This window comes from Amphiprion ocellaris, chromosome 21 (genome assembly GCF_022539595.1).
Source record: "Amphiprion ocellaris isolate individual 3 ecotype Okinawa chromosome 21, ASM2253959v1, whole genome shotgun sequence".
Lineage (NCBI taxonomy): Eukaryota > Metazoa > Chordata > Actinopteri > Pomacentridae > Amphiprion > Amphiprion ocellaris.
Window position 1 is genome coordinate 17,776,420 of NC_072786.1, and position 19,190 is coordinate 17,795,609.

At 38.0% G+C, this 19,190-nt stretch overlaps 2 protein-coding genes across 2 annotated transcripts; both read left to right on the forward strand.

The window, feature by feature from the left end:
• mapk12b (mitogen-activated protein kinase 12b) lies at positions 1-8,223 on the forward strand. The gene is made up of 12 exons (XM_023266082.3): positions 1-319; positions 907-1,036; positions 1,135-1,193; positions 1,277-1,388; positions 1,470-1,499; positions 3,389-3,436; positions 3,523-3,637; positions 3,721-3,792; positions 5,450-5,529; positions 6,031-6,109; positions 6,575-6,748; positions 8,014-8,223. The coding sequence occupies exons 1-12, from the start codon at positions 201-203 to the stop codon at positions 8,076-8,078; spliced, it is 1,083 nt and encodes a 360-aa protein (XP_023121850.1). The 5' UTR covers positions 1-200; the 3' UTR covers positions 8,079-8,223.
• A 406-nt stretch (positions 8,224-8,629) lies between these two features.
• Positions 8,630-16,079, forward strand: LOC111565848 (uncharacterized). The gene is made up of 8 exons (XM_023266125.3): positions 8,630-8,780; positions 8,934-9,116; positions 9,644-9,694; positions 11,435-11,686; positions 11,771-12,028; positions 14,020-14,268; positions 14,376-14,475; positions 15,759-16,079. The coding sequence occupies exons 2-7, from the start codon at positions 9,038-9,040 to the stop codon at positions 14,459-14,461; spliced, it is 975 nt and encodes a 324-aa protein (XP_023121893.1). The 5' UTR covers positions 8,630-8,780; positions 8,934-9,037; the 3' UTR covers positions 14,462-14,475; positions 15,759-16,079.
• Positions 16,080-19,190: the final 3,111 nt, after the last annotated feature.

The window sequence follows — 19,190 nt, forward strand, 5'->3', positions numbered from 1 at the left end:
TGTGTGTGTGTGTTTGTGTGTGTTGGGGGGTGAACCCGGCGACGCTGCGCTGCTGCACAACTGCTGGTTCATGTTGAGACTCCGGACCGCGGTGTGCACTGTGCGTCTTGCGCGTCTAAAATTAAAAAAAAAACTTTGACTTGTTCTCATGAGCGCAGAGACCCACAGACCGACATCAGCCTCGTCTCATCAGTAGAGGAATGGCTGTGCGGTCCAGGACGGGATTCTGTCGGCAGGAGGTGAACAGAACCGTGTGGGAGGTTCCGGAGCGGTACCGGGATCTGAAGCAGGTCGGAACGGGAGCGTACGGGACTGTGTGGTGAGTACAGGAACTTTGCAGCTCAGATAGCTTAATTTATGGCGGAATCTGCTCAATTCATGTTTTACCAAATAATAAATTTCTTCTTTCTTCTGAGAGCCAAAATATACTATTTTTGCATTTTACGCACGGAAAAGGAGAACACAAAGTGGATAATTTGACTGTTTATACTCGGATAGAGCGCTCATTTACTTTTACTTTCACTCCAAGCAGCAGTTCCTAGTTGTATATTTTGGTCAGCAGTCTGCACAGCTGGCTCGGCAGGGCCCCTCTTTGCATTGTGTTGTGTGGATGAGGGTCAACAAAGACCACCACCCCCCCAATCTCATTGTTGGGAGAAGTCAAAGAGCTCGAGTTAAGTGCACTAAAAGCACCACTACTTTGTCTCCAATCACACAAATGTGCTTTTATAAAAACATGCAGACATTGTGATGTATCATAGCGGGAACGGCACAGGTGGAACTTTAAGGAAACTTAACATCAGTCAGTGGATTTCCTTATAAACGTGCCAAAGTTATGTTCTTGGAAAAGCTGTTTTGCTCTATTTTTGATTGTTTTCCAGTAGTGAATGTATGTTTGTATCTCAGTTCGGCATGGGATCGCCGGACAGGAACACAGGTGGCCATCAAGAAGCTTCACCGGCCCTTCCAGTCCAAGCTTTTTGGCAAAAGGGCCTACAGAGAGCTGCGACTCCTCAAACACATGAAGCACGAAAATGTAAGAGAGCAGGAAAGAGTCCAATCCTGGCTGTTAACACAAGTAAAGCCAGTCATATTTTAATTTCTCCTTTATTTCTCCTGATTGGCTCATATCAGGTAATTGGACTGTTGGATGTTTTCACCGCTGAGATCTCTCTGGACCGATTTCGTGACTTGTAAGTTTCCTCTGCTTTCCTAAACACTTATTCTTTAAAGCAGATAGCTTGCTTAGATTTTGCTCCTCTCTTCGCCTCCACAGCTACCTGGTGATGCCGTACATGGGCACCGACCTCGGAAAACTCATGAAAATGGAGAGATTAACTGAAGACCGAGTGCAGTTCCTCGTCTATCAGATGCTCAAAGGACTCAAGGTGAAGAGAACCACAACGTTGTTTCTCCAAACTGTTTCATAGAGTTGCAAGTAGAACTGACGCTGTCTTCTTTCTCCACAGTATATCCACTCGGCAGGGATCATCCACAGGGTGCGTGAACTTTCACCTCTGAGACTATGAGCTTTGGGGGTGGGGCTTTTTTCTCACATTTTTTCACACTAAATCCCATTCATGCTGATTCCCACACATAGAGTTTTGCAATGTGTGTGTGTGTGTGTGTGTGGATTTGTGTCATTTTTTTATGCCAAGACAGGATGATACGCCATCTGCTTGATCGTATTATTGATATATCTCTGTATCCAGACGTCTCTGCTAGACTTTAACCCCACTCTGTTTACAGCTTATCACAGCAGAGAATATATCAGTTAATTCTTCAAAATGTGAGTTTGTCACGTTGTTTGCCTCCCAGTCAAAGTTCAGACAAAATCTTGACTGATAGGATTAAAATGAGGCATGTCCCGATCAAGTTTAGTCTTTTTTTTAGATCCAACCCTAGTCTGCCATACCATTTTCCTAAGTAATATACATGTCAAGTATTGTGGATTAACTGTAGTACCTGCTTCCACCAACAGGTGGTGCTCTTACTAATCATTGTGCAGCTTCGCAAGTAAAGGAGCATCGTGACAAAGACTTCTAGGAGGCATACTTAGACCAGCAAACTACTGTTCAGGTTCAGGGATCCAGATTTCCCCATGTAACTCAGAAGGCAAAATTCTAAGTGATAACATTAGGGATATGTTGATCAAGTTTTGTCTTTTTTGTTGATCCAATCCAAATCATTTAGCCCCTTAATGCCGATTGTCACGAATTCGCATCATACCGCTTGCATTGAGACTACAGCCGAGATAGCATATCCATTCCCCCAGTGCTAGTTTGTGCATATTCAGTACGTACCTAGGAATCCTTTTACAGACACTGGCTTCTCGTGAGACCGGTCGGAGTGGGACCTACATTATTAGAAATCTATTATTATATATCTATTCTGTGTGCTATAGATAAATTAACAATCTCCACTTAATTTAGCATCAGCTTGAAAGCAAAAACACAAATAAATTTTTTTTATATCATTGTAAATAAATTCAGGCGTCAAGGGGTTAATATTTAGTATCTGCCAATACAATTTTCCTAAATAATACACACTTCAAGTACTGTAGATTTGCAGTACCTGGTTGTACCACCAAGTAGAGCCTCTTACTAAACATTATGGGGTTTAGCTAGTAAAGGAGTACAGTGACAGAGATTTTGATGAGACTTACTGATATCAGGACAGCGGAAAACTTTTCAAAAAAGTTGGGCAAAGCTTAGACAGTGAGTCCTTTGGAGTGTGCAGGACTCTGCTCAGGACATTTTATGACTCTGTGGTAGCGTCTGCTATTTTCTATGCAGTGGTCTGCTGGGGAGCAGGGAGCACTGAAAGGGACAGAAAGAGACTAAACAGACTGGTCAGGAGGGCTGGTTCTGTCCTGGACTGTTCCCTGGACTCCATAGAGGAGGTGGGTGAGAGGAGGATGTTGTCAAAGCTCACATCCATCATGGACAATCCCTCTCACCCACTGCATGACACTGTGGGGTCTTTAAGCAGCTCCTTCAGCAGCAGACTGAGACATCCACCCTGCAAGAAAGAGCGCTATCGCAGGTCCTTCATCCCATCTGCTATAAGACTTTACAACATCAACATCACTGGCTGATGTTAACATAAACTGGACTATATCATTACCACCCCAAACCATAAAATTTGCACTGACATTCTTGCACTGCACATCTCTGCACTTTTAAACTTTATTTTTATTTTTATTTTTTCTGTTAAAAAATTTTGCCACCCTTGTATATATTGTAAATAAAGCTGCTGTAACAATGTAAATTTCCCCTGGAGTGGGGAGAAATAAAGAACTTTATCTTATCTTACATCCCCGTGAAATATCACAAGCTGATTAAGATTTAAGTATTTAAAATTATATGTATGTGTCTGTTTCCTACAGGACCTCAAACCTGGAAATTTAGCCATTAATCCAGACTGTGAGTTAAAGGTAACCCAGCATAACAATAGAGCTATCTTAATTTGAATGGTCCACACATTAGAAAGCTACAGTACAGCTTCTTCTTCATGTTTCAGATTCTTGACTTTGGCCTGGCAAGGCAGGCTGATGCAGAAATGACGGGTTATGTGGTGACACGCTGGTACAGAGCTCCTGAAGTTATCCTCAACTGGATGCACTACACGCAAACTGGTAAAACTCTCCATCCTCACATGAAGGCAGTAAGCATGAGGAAGATCTGTTTCATGAAAATGATGTTTGGCATTGTGTTGCAGTGGACATCTGGTCGGCAGGTTGTATCATGGCAGAGATGCTGCTGGGGAAGCCGCTGTTCAAAGGAAATGATCGTATCCTTGACTGTTCTCAGTCCAGCTTGATTTTGTCTGATGTAGACTTTCCAAACCTGTGTCATGTAACTGTATGAAGATTTTATTTAGACCTGGGCTAATATGTTTAGGATCCTGGCCAGTTATCCTTCTTAACTAATCATTGAAATCTTTTAATCTTCTGTTGAATTTCAATTACAATTCAATTCAATTCAGTTTTATTTATATAGCGCCAATTACAGTCAAATTGTCTCAAGACGCTTTACAGAACCCATATGCCTGACCCCCAGGGCAAGCCAAAAGGCGACAGTGGCAAGGAAAACACCCTTTTAACAGGGAAAAAAACCTTGAGCAGAACCCGGCTCTTTATGTGGGGGAACCCATCTGCCTGCTGGCTGGGCGGGTTGAGAGGGACAGAAGAGGTAGAGAGGTAGAGATAGAGGGATGGAGGTAGAGGGGTAGAGGTAGAGGGGTAGAGGTAAAGGGGGAGGGATGGGAGAAGGGGGGTTGGGGAACAAGGAACATATAACACACAGTTGGATACATGTATGAACCCCAAAACCGGCTGCCAATTTTGAAGGACGTGCTATTTTAAAATAATCACCAAAATTACACCATTTGTCAGAGCCACAAGCAGAAAAAACGGAAAGAATTGTTGAAATTTTCAATTTTCCTATGGTCACTGAAGTACTCATCTATGAATCGTCATTAAGTTGGGAAACATAATTCTAAGCTTAAAAATGTGATATTTCATCAATATCATGGACAAAAATTTGTTAAAAATGAAGTGTTTGCTCTGACTAGATTTGGCAACAAAAAAAAAACAAAACTAAAAGCTCTGCTCTACAGTGTAGGTACAAGACAAGCATGGAAACAAATTTGAATTTTTTTTTTTTTTTTTAAAGTTATTTTTTTGGCCTTTTTGTCGGCTTTTTTTATTAGATAGGCGCAGTGAGAGAGAGACAGGAAACAGGGGAGAAGAGAAGACATGCAGCAAAGGGCCGCGAGCGGGAATCGAACCCAGGCCGCTGCGTTGGGGACCAGCCCCACAAATTTGAATTTAAATGGTAAATTATCTCTGGTATGTAGAGTCCCCAGATCTATTCCAGTATTAATAACACCTGTGGGCACTTGGATAAAAGCTTTACATGCTGATTCCAGATTTTTAAAATTGTTGTAAATTAAAGAAAGAAATTTAAGTGTATTTTTTTCTTTTTTTGATATAAATTATGACATTCTAATTTTGTAGCACTGCAAAAAATACATGTTTGAGTTCTCTATACTTCTAGTAATGCTTGTGCTGTTTCCATAGAGGTACAGGACTTTTTTATTGCAGTGAAAAATGAGCCAACAGTACTTAAAATGTGACAGGAGCAAAAAACACCCAGAAACTGAGTGAAGTTCAGAAAATGTGTTTGTTTTCTTGTTTCAACACCATCTTCCTGTCGTTTCCACTGTTGTAGGAAGCTAAATAGAACCCAGTGATCTTTTTCTGTTCAAAATTCATTCAAGATGATTTAATTATGTCTTAACTAGTTGAAATGTGGGCAAAAACATGTTTAGAGCAAATAACACCCAGTATTTATTCCAAAATCCTCATTGATGGCCACTTAGAAAGCTGGTATTTGATTGGTAAACGTCCACACAGCAGATGATTCTTAACCAGAGCTACTGTCAGACCTGGACCAGCTGAGAGAGATCATGAAGATTACAGGAACCCCAACTGCTGACTTTGTTGTGAAACTGCAGAGTCAAGACGTAAGTCATAACCTGGAGTTACAGTCACACTCCGAATCTGACCTTTGAGTATGAAACACTGACGGGCGGTAAAGTTGAATGAGGCTTGTAAAATGCCATGGTTTACTACCTCAGATTTAAAGAGAGCAGCAGCTGTGGTCAGTTTGGACTCATAGCTGCTATAATAAAATTCAGTAGTTAGTGTCTTCAAGGTTTTTATCAGATGGACAAAGAAGCAAGAGTTCATAGAAACTTCTCAAACCATAAAATCCAGCTTTTTACAAACTTTATTCCATTTGTGATCTAGTTTTTGATACTTAAGTCACATTTTTGGAGTGGAATAACACTTTAAAGATATAGTCACTCTTTTAAGATCTTTCTTAGAGTTCACAGAAGGGTCTCAGGGTCTCGTAATGCCTAGACTTTTTGCTGTGACTTCTTCAGATATAGAGATAAGAGGAAGTCCATGTTAATATGTTCCAAAATCCACCAACCTCTCTCCTCACATTCTGTGCCCAACAGGCCAAAAACTACATCCGAAGTCTAACAAAAGTGCCAAAAAAAGATTTGCACTCCATTTTCTCCAAAGCCAGCTCCAATGGTAAGTACATATATCTGTTTACCCACCTGTGAGTTTGGCTATATTGTATAATTTTTAATATATTAAATGAAAGTGGAATTTATTTGTTTTGAATGTATTCTATACATTTTATTTTATTTGCAATTTATTTATTTATTTACATAAATTTTAAATGTACTAAACATAAATTGAATTTATTTGGTTTGAATTTATTTTATTGATATTTTATTTATTTGTATACATTTATAAATCAATAAACATAAACTGGATTTATCTGGTTTAAACTTACTTTATTTTATTGGCATTTGTTTATTTGTAAAATAAATTAAATGTATTAAACATAATTAGAATTTATTTCTTTGAAAATGATTTTGTTGATTTATATTTAATTTATTAATTTATTTGTATAAATTTTAAATATTAAATATCAGTTTATTAGTTAAACTCTTACCTTGCTGACTGTGACGTGTCTTTGCGTCACTGCAGCGGTGTGCGTCTTGGAGAAGATGCTGCTGCTGGATCCTGAGCGGAGGGTCAGTGCCTCGGAGGCCCTCGACCTGCCGTTCTTCAGCGAGTTCAGAGATACCGAGGAGGAGATGGAGGCGCTGCCGTACGACCAGACCATGGACAACACAGACCTGCCTCTGGACCAGTGGAAACGTAAGAGCACCCAGGGGATAAGTCAGATTTAAAGCTGTAATATTTAATATCTCAATATTAACAGTTGGTAAAATTTCAACATGTAACATTGGGGTTAACTGATCGGGATTTTTAACGACTGATACAGATATTTAGAAAATAGGGCTACTGGTGGTCAATATATATTAAAGATATGTTTTTGTGCTGGTTTCTTTTTGCATCATGTAAAACACAAGTTAATAATAATCACAAATGAGTCAGAAAACTTAAATGAACACATAGTATTGTCTGCATCTGTTTGTTTAAGTGGATCTGCAGCTTATCTGCACTGCACTCATCTTAACCATTTGACCCTCAAGTAGTTTCTGGGTGTTTTTTGCTTCTATTATATTTTCACTCACTTTTGTCTCTGCAGTAAAAACTCTTAAACTTCTATGGAAACAGTACAACCATGAAGAAGTACAGGAAACTCCAATATGTCTTCTGGACATTATGATAAGAAACAAGAGTGTAATTTCTTTGATTCATTTATTTTTCTTTTAACTTACAAACCTGCAATCAACATGTACATCATGCTTCCAAGTGAGCACATCCTGTAGATATTTTACTACTTGCATTTTTCATTTGTCACCATACTTATTTGCAATCAGCTGTCTGTAAACACTGCCAGCAGTTCAGCCAAAAAGTCTATTGTTGTCACTGACTGTTGTCAGACTTCAAGATTGCGCCAAGAAGTGAATACATTTTTGCTTTTTACGTAATCTGGTTGGATCAAACTGTTAATTTTTTTTGGGCATGTATTAAAGACAAGACAAGTAGATGTAAGGGATTTTGATGAAGTATCACAATTTTAGGCTTAAATTTTGGAAAATCTTCCGCAAATGTTACTGATGAGTAGTTCAAGAACTGTCAGAAAGATTTTTTTTTTTTAAATGAGGATTCTTTCTGTTTTTACACTTTTTAACTCTGATAAATGTTGTAATTTTGGAGTTTTTTGTAAATATAATGAGTTTTTCAAAATCTCTGGTGGGTTTTGGGGCTATACAGTCTATAGATTAAACTCCATGTTGGTAAAGTACCTGCTCTTTGCCAATGGATGTCACTAAAGACCTAATTTTACTTGATAGCTCTTTTAAACCTAATGATACACAAATGCTACCATGTACTATATTGATAACATGATCAGAAACAGAAAAATAAGAGCCCCATGAAGGTGTTCAGCTTGGTTCTACACTTGATGCACAGTAGTTGATGCATAATCAAATTGTATTTTTGTTTTTGAACAGGTCACACTTTCACAGAGATCCTGACCTTCAGGCCGCCCAGGGATTCGAAAGAGACGTCACTTTAAGAGCACTACACACTCACACAGATTCTTAAACACAAAACTGTACATAGACACACCTGCACCCAGAAATATGCTTTTCTTCTTGTATTTGTGTAGGATTAATGGATATTATTAGTTTTTACTTTCAATAAATGTTTTTTTCAGTTGAGTTTGTGTCAGATTATTTAGTTCATCATTAAAACACAACATGATGCCATTCATGGAACTGCTTCCCTGAAAGCTGTTTGTTTTATCTGTTTGCATTTTGATTATTTGTTCTGATAATGGATTTATTTTTGGAATTAAGGGCGAGGTTGCTCAGAGGGAAGATGTGAATAATGAAAAAGGCACCGTATCAACCACAAACAAGTTCTTTTCATGTAAAAGTCCTTAAACAGGGTCAATAACAAGAATGTTTCTCTCCTTTTTGTGAAGTTTACTATGTATCTGATGTTTTTATCCAGATTTTTAATGATGCCAGGTGATATTTTGTTAAATGTATGTGAGGTTTCCAATTTTGTTTGAGATACAATCCCTTTTACAGTGATCAGACTTGTGACATTTCCTTTTTTGGGACAGTCTCCAAAAGAATTACAACATCCTACAATCTATAAAACACTCCCTCGAGCTGCCTCTGAGCCTGAAGCCCAAAGGCGAAAGCACTACCAATCTTCACTCTCACAAGTGAGCTTCTGGAGAATTGACCTGCAGCAATTAGATTCGCAAGTAAGTACATTTAAATCAGCTAATTTTGCAGCTGGAGAAAATCTGCAAGGAGTCACTATGAGTGAAACTTCTTTATCACCGCTGTGGGTCGCAGTGTGCCAGCAATTAAAAATAATGGATTTTTCATTACTAAGAAGGCAAATTTCTTTTCAGCTATTTCTGATAAGAGCTGGTCGCCTGCTAATGTTGACTGACCGTCTGCGTTGCGTCAGTTGAGCATTTCCTGGTAGCCGATCACTTCAGTTTCTTCCAGGACGATGGATAATACCTACACATCTACACCAAACGGAGGACACACAGCTGTCAGCAGAGTTTTGTTGCTGCTGTTTCTGACAGGTAAACACAATGATGTCCATTTTGATGAAAACACCAGAGGGTTAGTCTGCTGAGGGCTGCCATTCCCTTTTCATTGACTCTTCAAAACAGTTTTTGCTTGGAGAGCCCTTCACTTTAATTTACATCTACAGTACAATTTTGCATTACTATACTTGAGTTTTTCCATATTTATCTTGTCCTCTGTTGTAGTTTGTTAACTTCATGTAAAGCTGTTAGCTAGCACTTTCAATGTTTCATACAAACCATATTCTATATTTCTACAACTTCATTTAGCAGACGCTTTTATCCAAAGCGACATACATCTGAGAGTAGATACAACACAAGCAAGGATCTAGTCACGAGAAAACAACCTGAATAAGAGCCATAGAACAAACAAACAAACATATCTAGCATGATTAAGACACACACAAAAAAATAAAATAAAAAAGCAACGCTAGTAAGCAGACCTTGATTTGGACCTACTTTTTGTAGTCGATTTTAACGCTTAATGCTAGATATTTATGAAGTATGTTTTCACTGGTTGTTAGGTCTTCAGCCAGCACTGTCTTCTCAGGGAGCGCAGACTCAGCCACCAAACAGTAAGTAATCTTCCATTTAATTATAAAATAATCTTATCCTAAAAGTGCTTTCTGCATCATCCTAAACATCAGAATAGTTAAATTGTCTCTAATATCTTGGTGAGATTACTGTGAAATGATGAAATGTGAACATTAATGTCTCTAAATTATGACGTACTTAAAGTATACAAGAGAAGAGAGTACACCCTTGTGCAATATCACTTAAATGTCAAATGATTCAAACATGCATCACCTTTCAATAATCGCATTACTTCTAAGTTGACATGTTGGAAATACTGTACTCTAATGCCATCAACAGCATATATTTTAGAAAAATTATACAGAGAATACAGGCCTCAAAGTAGAAACTGAGTGCAACAAAACTAATATTGAAAAACAAGTCAGAATCTGTGATCAGTGAGACAATATTGAGTACATTTGGGCCTTAACTGCATTAATATGACAATGAAATGGGCTGTGAACACCAGAGAGTTCTCAGTTTTGGACCTACGAGCTGTGTCCATCTATATGTCTTAATCATGGCTCCACATGAAAAAGAGTGCCCGTGGAATTCAAAAATCTGATTGTGGGACTTCCAAAAGATTGGAAAAGAATAAAGGAAGATCGGTCAACAACTAAAAATCACTGAAGACACAGTTGCAGTGGTAACCAGAAGGTGCAGAAGGAGCCATAGTATCACTAATCAGAGATGCAGTGGTCGTCCTAATAAAATGACACAACAGAAAGTGTGCTACCGGCGTAATCTAGCTCTGAAAAAGAGAGTGTTTCAGACTTGCCGCAGAGGTTATCAATGGAAATTGAAGTTTCCGTGACAGCTCAGACAGCGTGAAGAACAGTGCATGGAAGTGATCCATAAAAACACCTTTACTTGCTCTGAAAATTGCAATATGAAACTTTGCTAAAGAACATGAAATCAGGTCTGGTAAATACTGGGAGGACATTTTTTGGTCAGATCAGCCAAAATAAATTAATTGTACTCAAATGTGGTTCAACATATTTGCTGTGAACCTGGTTAGGACTTTCCTAGTGAATGCACTTTCCTTACAGTGAAGCACAAGGTGGGAGTGTTATAATATGTGGCTTCATGAGAGCAAAAGGTGTTGGGGAGATGATTATACATGGCATCATGAATGGATATACCAAGCACTGACTAACAAGATGAGTCCCAGTCTGCAAAAACTTCGCAAAAGAGGAGTATTTCAGTATATAACCATCTACAGCATACTGAAAAAATCACACAAAGGTTTCTAAAGAAGAAAAAAAGTGAAAACTGTGCCCTGGTCAAGTATGTGACCCGACTTGAATCCAACAGAACACCTTTGGGCTGTTTTCAAGAGAAATATAGAGCAACACAACCCCTCCAGCAAAGAGCAGGTCTCTAAAGAATGGCAAACATCTCTCCAGTAATATATATTCCTCTATGTTGAGGGGGATTGATTCTGTTATTAAAAATGAAGGTGGACACATGAAGTACTGGAACAGTAAAAGACTTAAATCACAATAATAACTTTGTTACACTGAGTTACTATTTTGGGGTTCTGAATTTTTAAAATCTAAACTGTTAGTGTTTTTAGTTTATTAGTTTGAATAAGGTTTAATTTGACGTAAGAGTAAATACTCTATTGTTCAGTATAGAAGTGACGCTACTGAAACTACTGAAAGATGTTAGTTATTAATCACTGGGCATTTCAGTGATATTACACAATGGTGTACTAACTTATGTTGTGTCATTTTCAAAAGGCTTGACGGTAGAAATCATCGGACCGAACCATGTCACTGTGGGTGTGCCAAGCAGCATTATATGTGTTTCCAACTGCCCTAAATGTACCTACTCCATGTCTCTGGACGGACAGACGGCCCAGGGTCAGGGCAACGAGCTAGCCTTCACTGTTAACAGCTGGGTGGAGGCTTTAACAGTGAAATGTACAGTCACAGAAGATACCAACAAGACTACTAAGAAAGCAGAAAAAGAACAGAAAATCCAGGTGCTAGGTATGAAGTTTTTAAAAACTAGACACAGCTGATTGAGTGATACTCTAGAATACGTATGACTCATATTTGTCTTTTCCACCTTAGCTGGACCTGCCAACGTCTCCATCACAGGCCCTGATTTGATGAATCCCACAGTGAGCCACACCTACAGCTGCCATGCCTACTGTCGGCCATCTTGTAATTACACCTGGAGGGCAGATAAAGGCCCATGGATTCGTGGTCAAGGCAACGTTATTTCCGTCACGCCTCAGGAGATGGACAACTCCAAATCTCTCACCTGCAAAGCCACCAATAGCGTTTCTGGGCTGTATGTCACTGCTACTCGAAACTTTGCTGTGATGAGTAAGTCAAGAGTTATGCTAAATTTACTCTTAAGAGGAAAGATGCCAAACTGGAAGAACTTTTCCATAAAGCTTATTTTATTGATGATAAATAGGACCAGATTCCTAGGCGTAACTGTTGATGTTAGCTTCCAGTGTAAAGCACTAAAAAAAAGGATATTTGACATTTTTGAGAAATATGCTTGACTTTCTTGCCCAGATTCCTAGTTAAAGCCATACATGTTGACATTAGCTTCCAATATAAAGTATTAAAGCAATACTTTGACATTTTGGTTAAATAAACTTGACTCGCTTGACAAGAGTTAGAAAAGAACCTGCTGCTCTCATGCACATGAATACAAAGCTACAGTCTGGAGAAGGCAAATTCTTTATCTGCTTATTGAAATGTGACATAAACATTCTGCTAAAACAGTCTCTGGATTGAAGACTGGACCAGGAAACTGTCCAACAGCCTCATTTCACTCTTTCAATATGCCACAGTACAGTGTCCATTATTGTTTGAATAGATCTGAGTCTAAAGTAAATTATTCAACGGTCATTCTACCACTATATAGCCTTTTGCTAGCACATTTCACTTGTACCTAATCTTTCAACTAAGGCTTCAGTTTGAAGAGTAACTTTCAGATGTGGATTTTGTGCTACGCAACATCAGCATCAATTAACTGCTAAATTCCTGTTGTGAATGATGCCGTCTCAGACATTTTTTGGCTGCTATTTCATCCATTTTAAGTGTCTTTGCCCAGCCATACAATAGTATTTATCTCTGCTTATTGGGCACTAACAGATGCTATACCTCACTGGCAGACTGTCACTATGTTCTTATATTGAAAAAATTTTAATTTTCACCTTAAAATCACTTCTAAAAGACACTGCCAGTGCTGTGTTTGTTAGCCTAACAATACATCTGTAGCTAGCCATGGAGTGGCAGGTTGTTATGCTAACTAGCTTAACATCACCAACTAACCAAAACCTTGCTGGTAGATATTTTGGTTTTTATCCTAGTTTAAATCAAAACTTATAGTCCTGCATGCTATGTTTTTTTTTTTAAAGAAATACTTCAGCTAATATATTGCTACATGTCCACTAGCTAGCTAGCTTACTGCTAATTTCTAACTCACTTCACCCTTGTGAATCCTCCAAACAGTCTGTAGAAGCTGAAACCATTAGGAGCCTTTTTAACCCTCAATAGTGACTCAGTGTTTGTTTGCTTTTGGGAGCAGAACAAGTGTTTTGCAATTACATCAGCCTTAAAAGCAGACTGGCAAGTCTCGCTGCGCAGCAGCCATCTTGGTAACAAACCCAGGCAGTTCTTTTCAGCTAGCATGAACTGAACAAAAAAAAACTGCATGTACACGATCACTAGTCAAATCTCTTGAAAACTGGTTAAAAAATTTGGTGACTTTGCCTCAAAATAAAGTTGAAAGAGTGCTTTTCCCCATTACTTTGACTATGTGCACACTTTAACAACATGGCGCTTGAGTCAGTGTAACACAATTGACTGGATGTTTCCTGGTTCGGCTGTTACAAAGCAGAAAATTGGCTTTGTAGGCGGAGTGGTGAGATGTGTCATACAACCGCCATGTCTGACATTACCGAATTTTTCCACATTTCTTTTCAGGACTCTTTAAATGGCGAGTCTTTCTCTAATAACATCTCTGGAGATGGTTAGCTTTACTTAGCATAAAAGCTAACTTGACTCTTTAAAGTAACCCCAAACTAATGATTTTTTTCATTGTCAATTGGCAAATATTTCCTAATTAGTCTATTGTTTGGTCTATAAAATGTTAGAAAAAACAGGACCCTGGCCTTTCAATATGACTTCCTAAATTAGCATTAGATTGATATACCAATTTGGGTCAGTACTTGCAGAATATCTGGGTTTGCACTTTAGAAAAGCCATTACACCATAAAATAATCTGTCAGATTTGCATTTTGTGACCAGTTCCATTCACTGACTGTTGTATCGACATGTCCTCACTATCTGTCTTTCAGCCGGTCCATCGCAGGTCCAGATCAAAGGCCCCGACATTATAGAAATTGCGGAACGGTATAAATTCGAGTGTGCTGCTGAATGTCACCCTTCGTGTCGCTACGTGTCGTCCGTGGACGGTCAGGCTGTGAGGGGAAATGTGATTGAGATGTCTGTGGATGAGCCGCTTAAGTCGGTCACTCTCAAGTGCGAGGTTCAAAACACTGCTTCAAGGAAGACAGCAACAGCCTTAAAAACCGTACAAATAAAAGGTGGACACGCAGTAAAAATGGCTTGTTGGATATAACTTGACATCATATAAGAATGTTTAGAGATGTGACCTGCATTTTGTGTTTTGTTTTGTTTTTTTCATCTTCAGGGTCTGATAATAAGTCCACACGTCCTGGAGAAACGTTGGCTTTGCTGCTGTTAGCTTTCATCCTTTCAGCTGCCTTTGCACTGTGATCCAATGGGGAAAGGTGAATTTTTCTTTTCATAATTTGTCCTATTAGTGTGTCTTTGTGTCTTAACATGGTTCTTTGCTAACTCTGTTGCTTATTATTTTCCATTGCAGTTTTAATACATTTAAAAGTTTTTTTGATCACTTAGTACCATTACTTTTACTGTAATAACAGGTACAGATTTATTGTTCTTACATCTGTGTAGATTCTCAGTCCTCCAGGTCAACAACTGGACTTGTCTTTTAAGGTTCTTGAAAACATTTCCCCGCTCATCCAAGAACCCTTCTCAGTTCTAACCAACTGGTTCAGTGGTTTCAGAAATTTATTCTCACCCCCAAAACCATCATCACTACCATAGAGCAGCAACAGTGGTCTCTCAACAGTTTACAATCCCACGTATCAGGTACTTATAATGCAGTCCTGAGACACCTTGTAAGAGTTTTGATCGTTGATTTAGACTGGCAAGGGTCGTTGCTAAGGATAAGATGTGGCCATTCCACTTATTAGGTAATTATACTGCAGTCGTAAGACCCCTCTTTGGAGTTTTGATTGCTGCCATAGACCGACAAGAGTTTTCTCTAAAGATCAGATGAAGTCAGTGGTCCCACTTGTCAGGTACTTACTGTATAATGCAGTCCTGAAATCCCTCCCTAGAGTTTTGATCACTGATTCAGACTGGCAAGAGTTTTCTCTAAGGATAAGATGTGGTCAGTGATCCCTGTTATCATGTACTTCAAATCCAGTCCTGAGACCTCTCTTTAGAGTTTTGATCACTGCCATAGACTAAAAACAGTGGTCTCTAAACAGAGGATGGGATTTAGAGTCCCACTTTTCAGGTACTTATAATGCAGTCCTGAGAGCCCTAGTAAGAGTTTTGATCACTGATTTAGACTGGCAAGAGTTCACTCTAAGGATAAGATGCGGGCAATGATCCCACTTAACAGGTACTTATAATGCAGTCCTGAGATCCCTACCAAGAGTTTTGATCGCTGCCATTGACTGAAAACAGCAGTTTCTAAACAGAGGATGGGATTTAGAGTCACACTTATGCATTTAAGTCGTACTTAAAATGCAGTCCGGACATACTTCTATAGAGTTTTGTCCATTACCCATGTGTTTTGGAGGTGACAATATTTATCTGTGAGTCCCAACCAGACAGTCAGACCTGAAGAACCCCCTTGGATGAGAGGTGAAATGTTTTCAAGACCCAAAAAAGACAAAGCCAGCTGACTTCTACTGAAAGATTATTGTTCTTAATATCATAAAAATCTTTTCCCTTTGTTTCTCTCTGTCTCTTTCAGATTTTTCCATCTTCTGCAAATAAATCATGAAGCATCATGAACTCCAAAGAATAGATGACTCACCTAACTCTAACCCATACCAGTAATCTCAAACTGTATATTAGTCTTATGTGCACATGTTGACAATGGGCCGAGCCCTGTTTGCACTTTTGACATAGAAAAGGATTCATACATCAACAAGTGTGGGAAGGAGTGTGCACTTTCGATGTGGTCATTAATAGATTTCCTTTTGTTTAACATATTTGTAAGATTCTTCTACATTGAAGCAGTCTAAATGTGTACACAGAAATATCATTAATAAAATGCTCTGATGCACCACAAGACTCGGACAATATGTTAAAAAAAAAAAAAAACTCACTATGTCAATAAATCCAACAATGTGTGTCAGTATAGTGGTATTTCCAGTTCCTTTATTCAGGCTGTTGAGTGATGCTCTGCTGAACTAAAAGTTACTTAAGTTAATAAACTAATAAACATCACATTAATAATTAGCTCCAGCCCAATAGGTACAATAAAGTTGTAGCGAGGAAGATGTCAATCAAGCACAGCCACACGCTCCTGAGAGGAGGGCATATCAGGTGAAATGATTGAAAGCACCTCTTTAGGTATCAAAGGACTTAAAACTACTCTGGAACTCTTGTTAGATACTAAGATTTAGTGTTTATTCAACCATGGCTTCATCTGCAGACTGCATGGTGAAGGTACTACACTGATATCTGCATTTAATGGTTTTAATATTAAATATCTATACTAAATGTGTAACATATCCATGGCTATGATGATATAGAACAACAAGGTGTCCAACAGGTTGGACAGTGCAGGTATTAATACGCAATAAACTGAGGCAATAGTTGGCTGAGTATACATACACTCAACACAACCCTCCACATCAGCTTAAACTCAATTCATATCACAATATGAGCTGCTAGTAGCGTGCAAACAACTACAACCAGGTGACACAATGGCAGGCTAGTCAGGATTCTGCTACAAGCAACAAAGCATTTCATACCTCTGTCTATTCTACACAGTTATGTATTTAAGGCCATATGTTTTCTGTAATCTTATACTGGCAAATAGAAGTGACAGCTAAAGGACACACCCAGAGTTCATATCAGTCCAATGACGAACTTCCTGCGAAATGCCAAACAGTATTTTTTGTCCTCATTTAAAAAAAAAATTTTAAAAAAACTTTTATCAACACCAGACATTTTATTATAAGGTTTAATTAGTGTAATTAAGATGTGATAGTAGAGAAGCAACAGTAAGTAACTGGACTATTAATCAAATCAAACCAAGTTGTTTTTTTTCTTGCAAAGGCTCAAATATAATACTGTGGAAGATATTTGTCAAAGTGTAGCTTCTAATATTCAGTAAAATCATGGTTAGTATAAGCGATTGTTACACATAACAGCAACAATGAAATTAAAAATGTACCTTTTGACCTTTGTAGTAGATTCTGTTCTACCCCATATTTAGCAATTAATGGAAACAAGAACTTCCTGTAATCCAAACTTTCATTTATTTCACTAACTGAAGAAAAAATCTTGAGTGTTCCAGTAGGCGACACAAACTGGGTAAAAACTTTTAATTAATCCATCGTCATGGGTCACTGATTTAAGGGCATTTTAATTGATATTTTTTATAATAATATATCAATTGACAGTAGGACAGGAATAATTTTCTCCTCAATCTGCTGCTTCCGTCAACTTTATGGAGCTTTATAGGGACTTTCAGCTCATTGTTTAGGTAACACATAAAGTTAAAGACCAACTGGTAAAAACAATGGATTATTTAGCAACTTTAGAGCATAATATTGTTGTTGGTTTGCACATATCTGTGTCGTCTGTATTATTATACAGAATGAGTTATATTTGATGATAGAAAAGGGATAGATTCACATACATTAATTAGAAAAACCTGAAATTGTTACCCACAAGATTGGATCTTGGACACAGTTTGGTGTTCCAGCAAAATAACCATGACCCCAAACACACATCAAAAGTGGTAAACAAATGGCTAAATCAGGCTAAAATAAAGGTTTTAGACTGGTCTCCCCAAAGTCTTGACTTAAATGGCCATCAAGAACCTGTGGACTAATGAAGAAACAAGTCTGTGTCAGAAAACCAACAAGTTTTGTTTAACTGCACTAATTTTGCCATGAGGAAACGACCAGAAGTTTGTGGACGCATACAAAAACCACCTGAGATGAAAATGGCCAAGGGGACTTATTCTGTATTGCTATCTTTGATCCAGCAAGTTTTGTCATATTTCCAGAAAACCTTTAATAAATCTATGAAAGAACCAAAGTCCATGATTGTTTTTTGTAACAGACACGAGTTTCACAGAAAATTAAGATTTATAGGAGTCATTGGAAAAGCAAGACTGAAGAGTGTATGTTAACTTTTGTTCACAACTGTGAGTATCAATTTCTTCCAACTACTTTTTGGACATGTATGAACATGGAGTTTTTCACTTCACAGATGACTGGTGCTTGGATTTGTTGGGTTTCTCTTAGTATAAAATAGTAATGTGTTCACCTTACTATGCAAAATGCCCTGACACAGCTTATACTAGGAATTGGCACAATATGGATAAAATTGAATTGAAAAGTGTCTAGTTACTACCAGTGTATTAGCTATAAATATGTATTGAGTTTTTCTTTCTTATTATTTGTGACATGTTTTAAAAAAAGAAGAAATTGCATTCTAAATTTCTCTGAAAAGACGGTGGTGACCAAAAATGGAGCAAAAAGAGTGAATACCAGACTTGTACTTATTAAATGGTCAAAATACAACTCTTAATGAATACTACAGTTCATTTTAGGCTTTAGCTCCAACATAAATATAGCAAATGTAAACTGCCATTTTAGTGATATGCTCTCAAATGTAATTTCTCTTACAGGGATGAATAGTTTAGATATTTTGGATTTTAGATCATTGCTAATGTGGTAAATGACTATTCTTGCTGGAAACAGCTGATTTGTAATGGAATATCTACATAGGGGTACAGAGGAACATTTCCAGCAACCATCACTCCTGTGTTCTAATGTTACATTGTGTTAGCTAATGGTGTTGAAAGGCTAATTGATGATTAGAAAACCCTTGTGCATTTATGTTAGCACATGAATAAAAGTGTGAGTTTTCATGGAAAACATGAAAATGCCTGGGTGAACACAAATCTTTGAACATGAGTGTATATGCAAGCATTAGTAGTTAGGTTTTAGCTAAATATTCCAAGTGTTCTTAGCATTAAGAGAGGTTGACAGCACAACGCAGTCAACGTTAGTCTATTGTAGAATAAGCTCTGAGCAAAATGCAATGTTGTTGAGTTCAGTGGACCGATATAACACAGGATATCAGGAGAATTTCGAATTTTCACTGCATTTGATCACAATCAACAGAAAGCATATGTAATTTAAAGCCTGAAATTTCA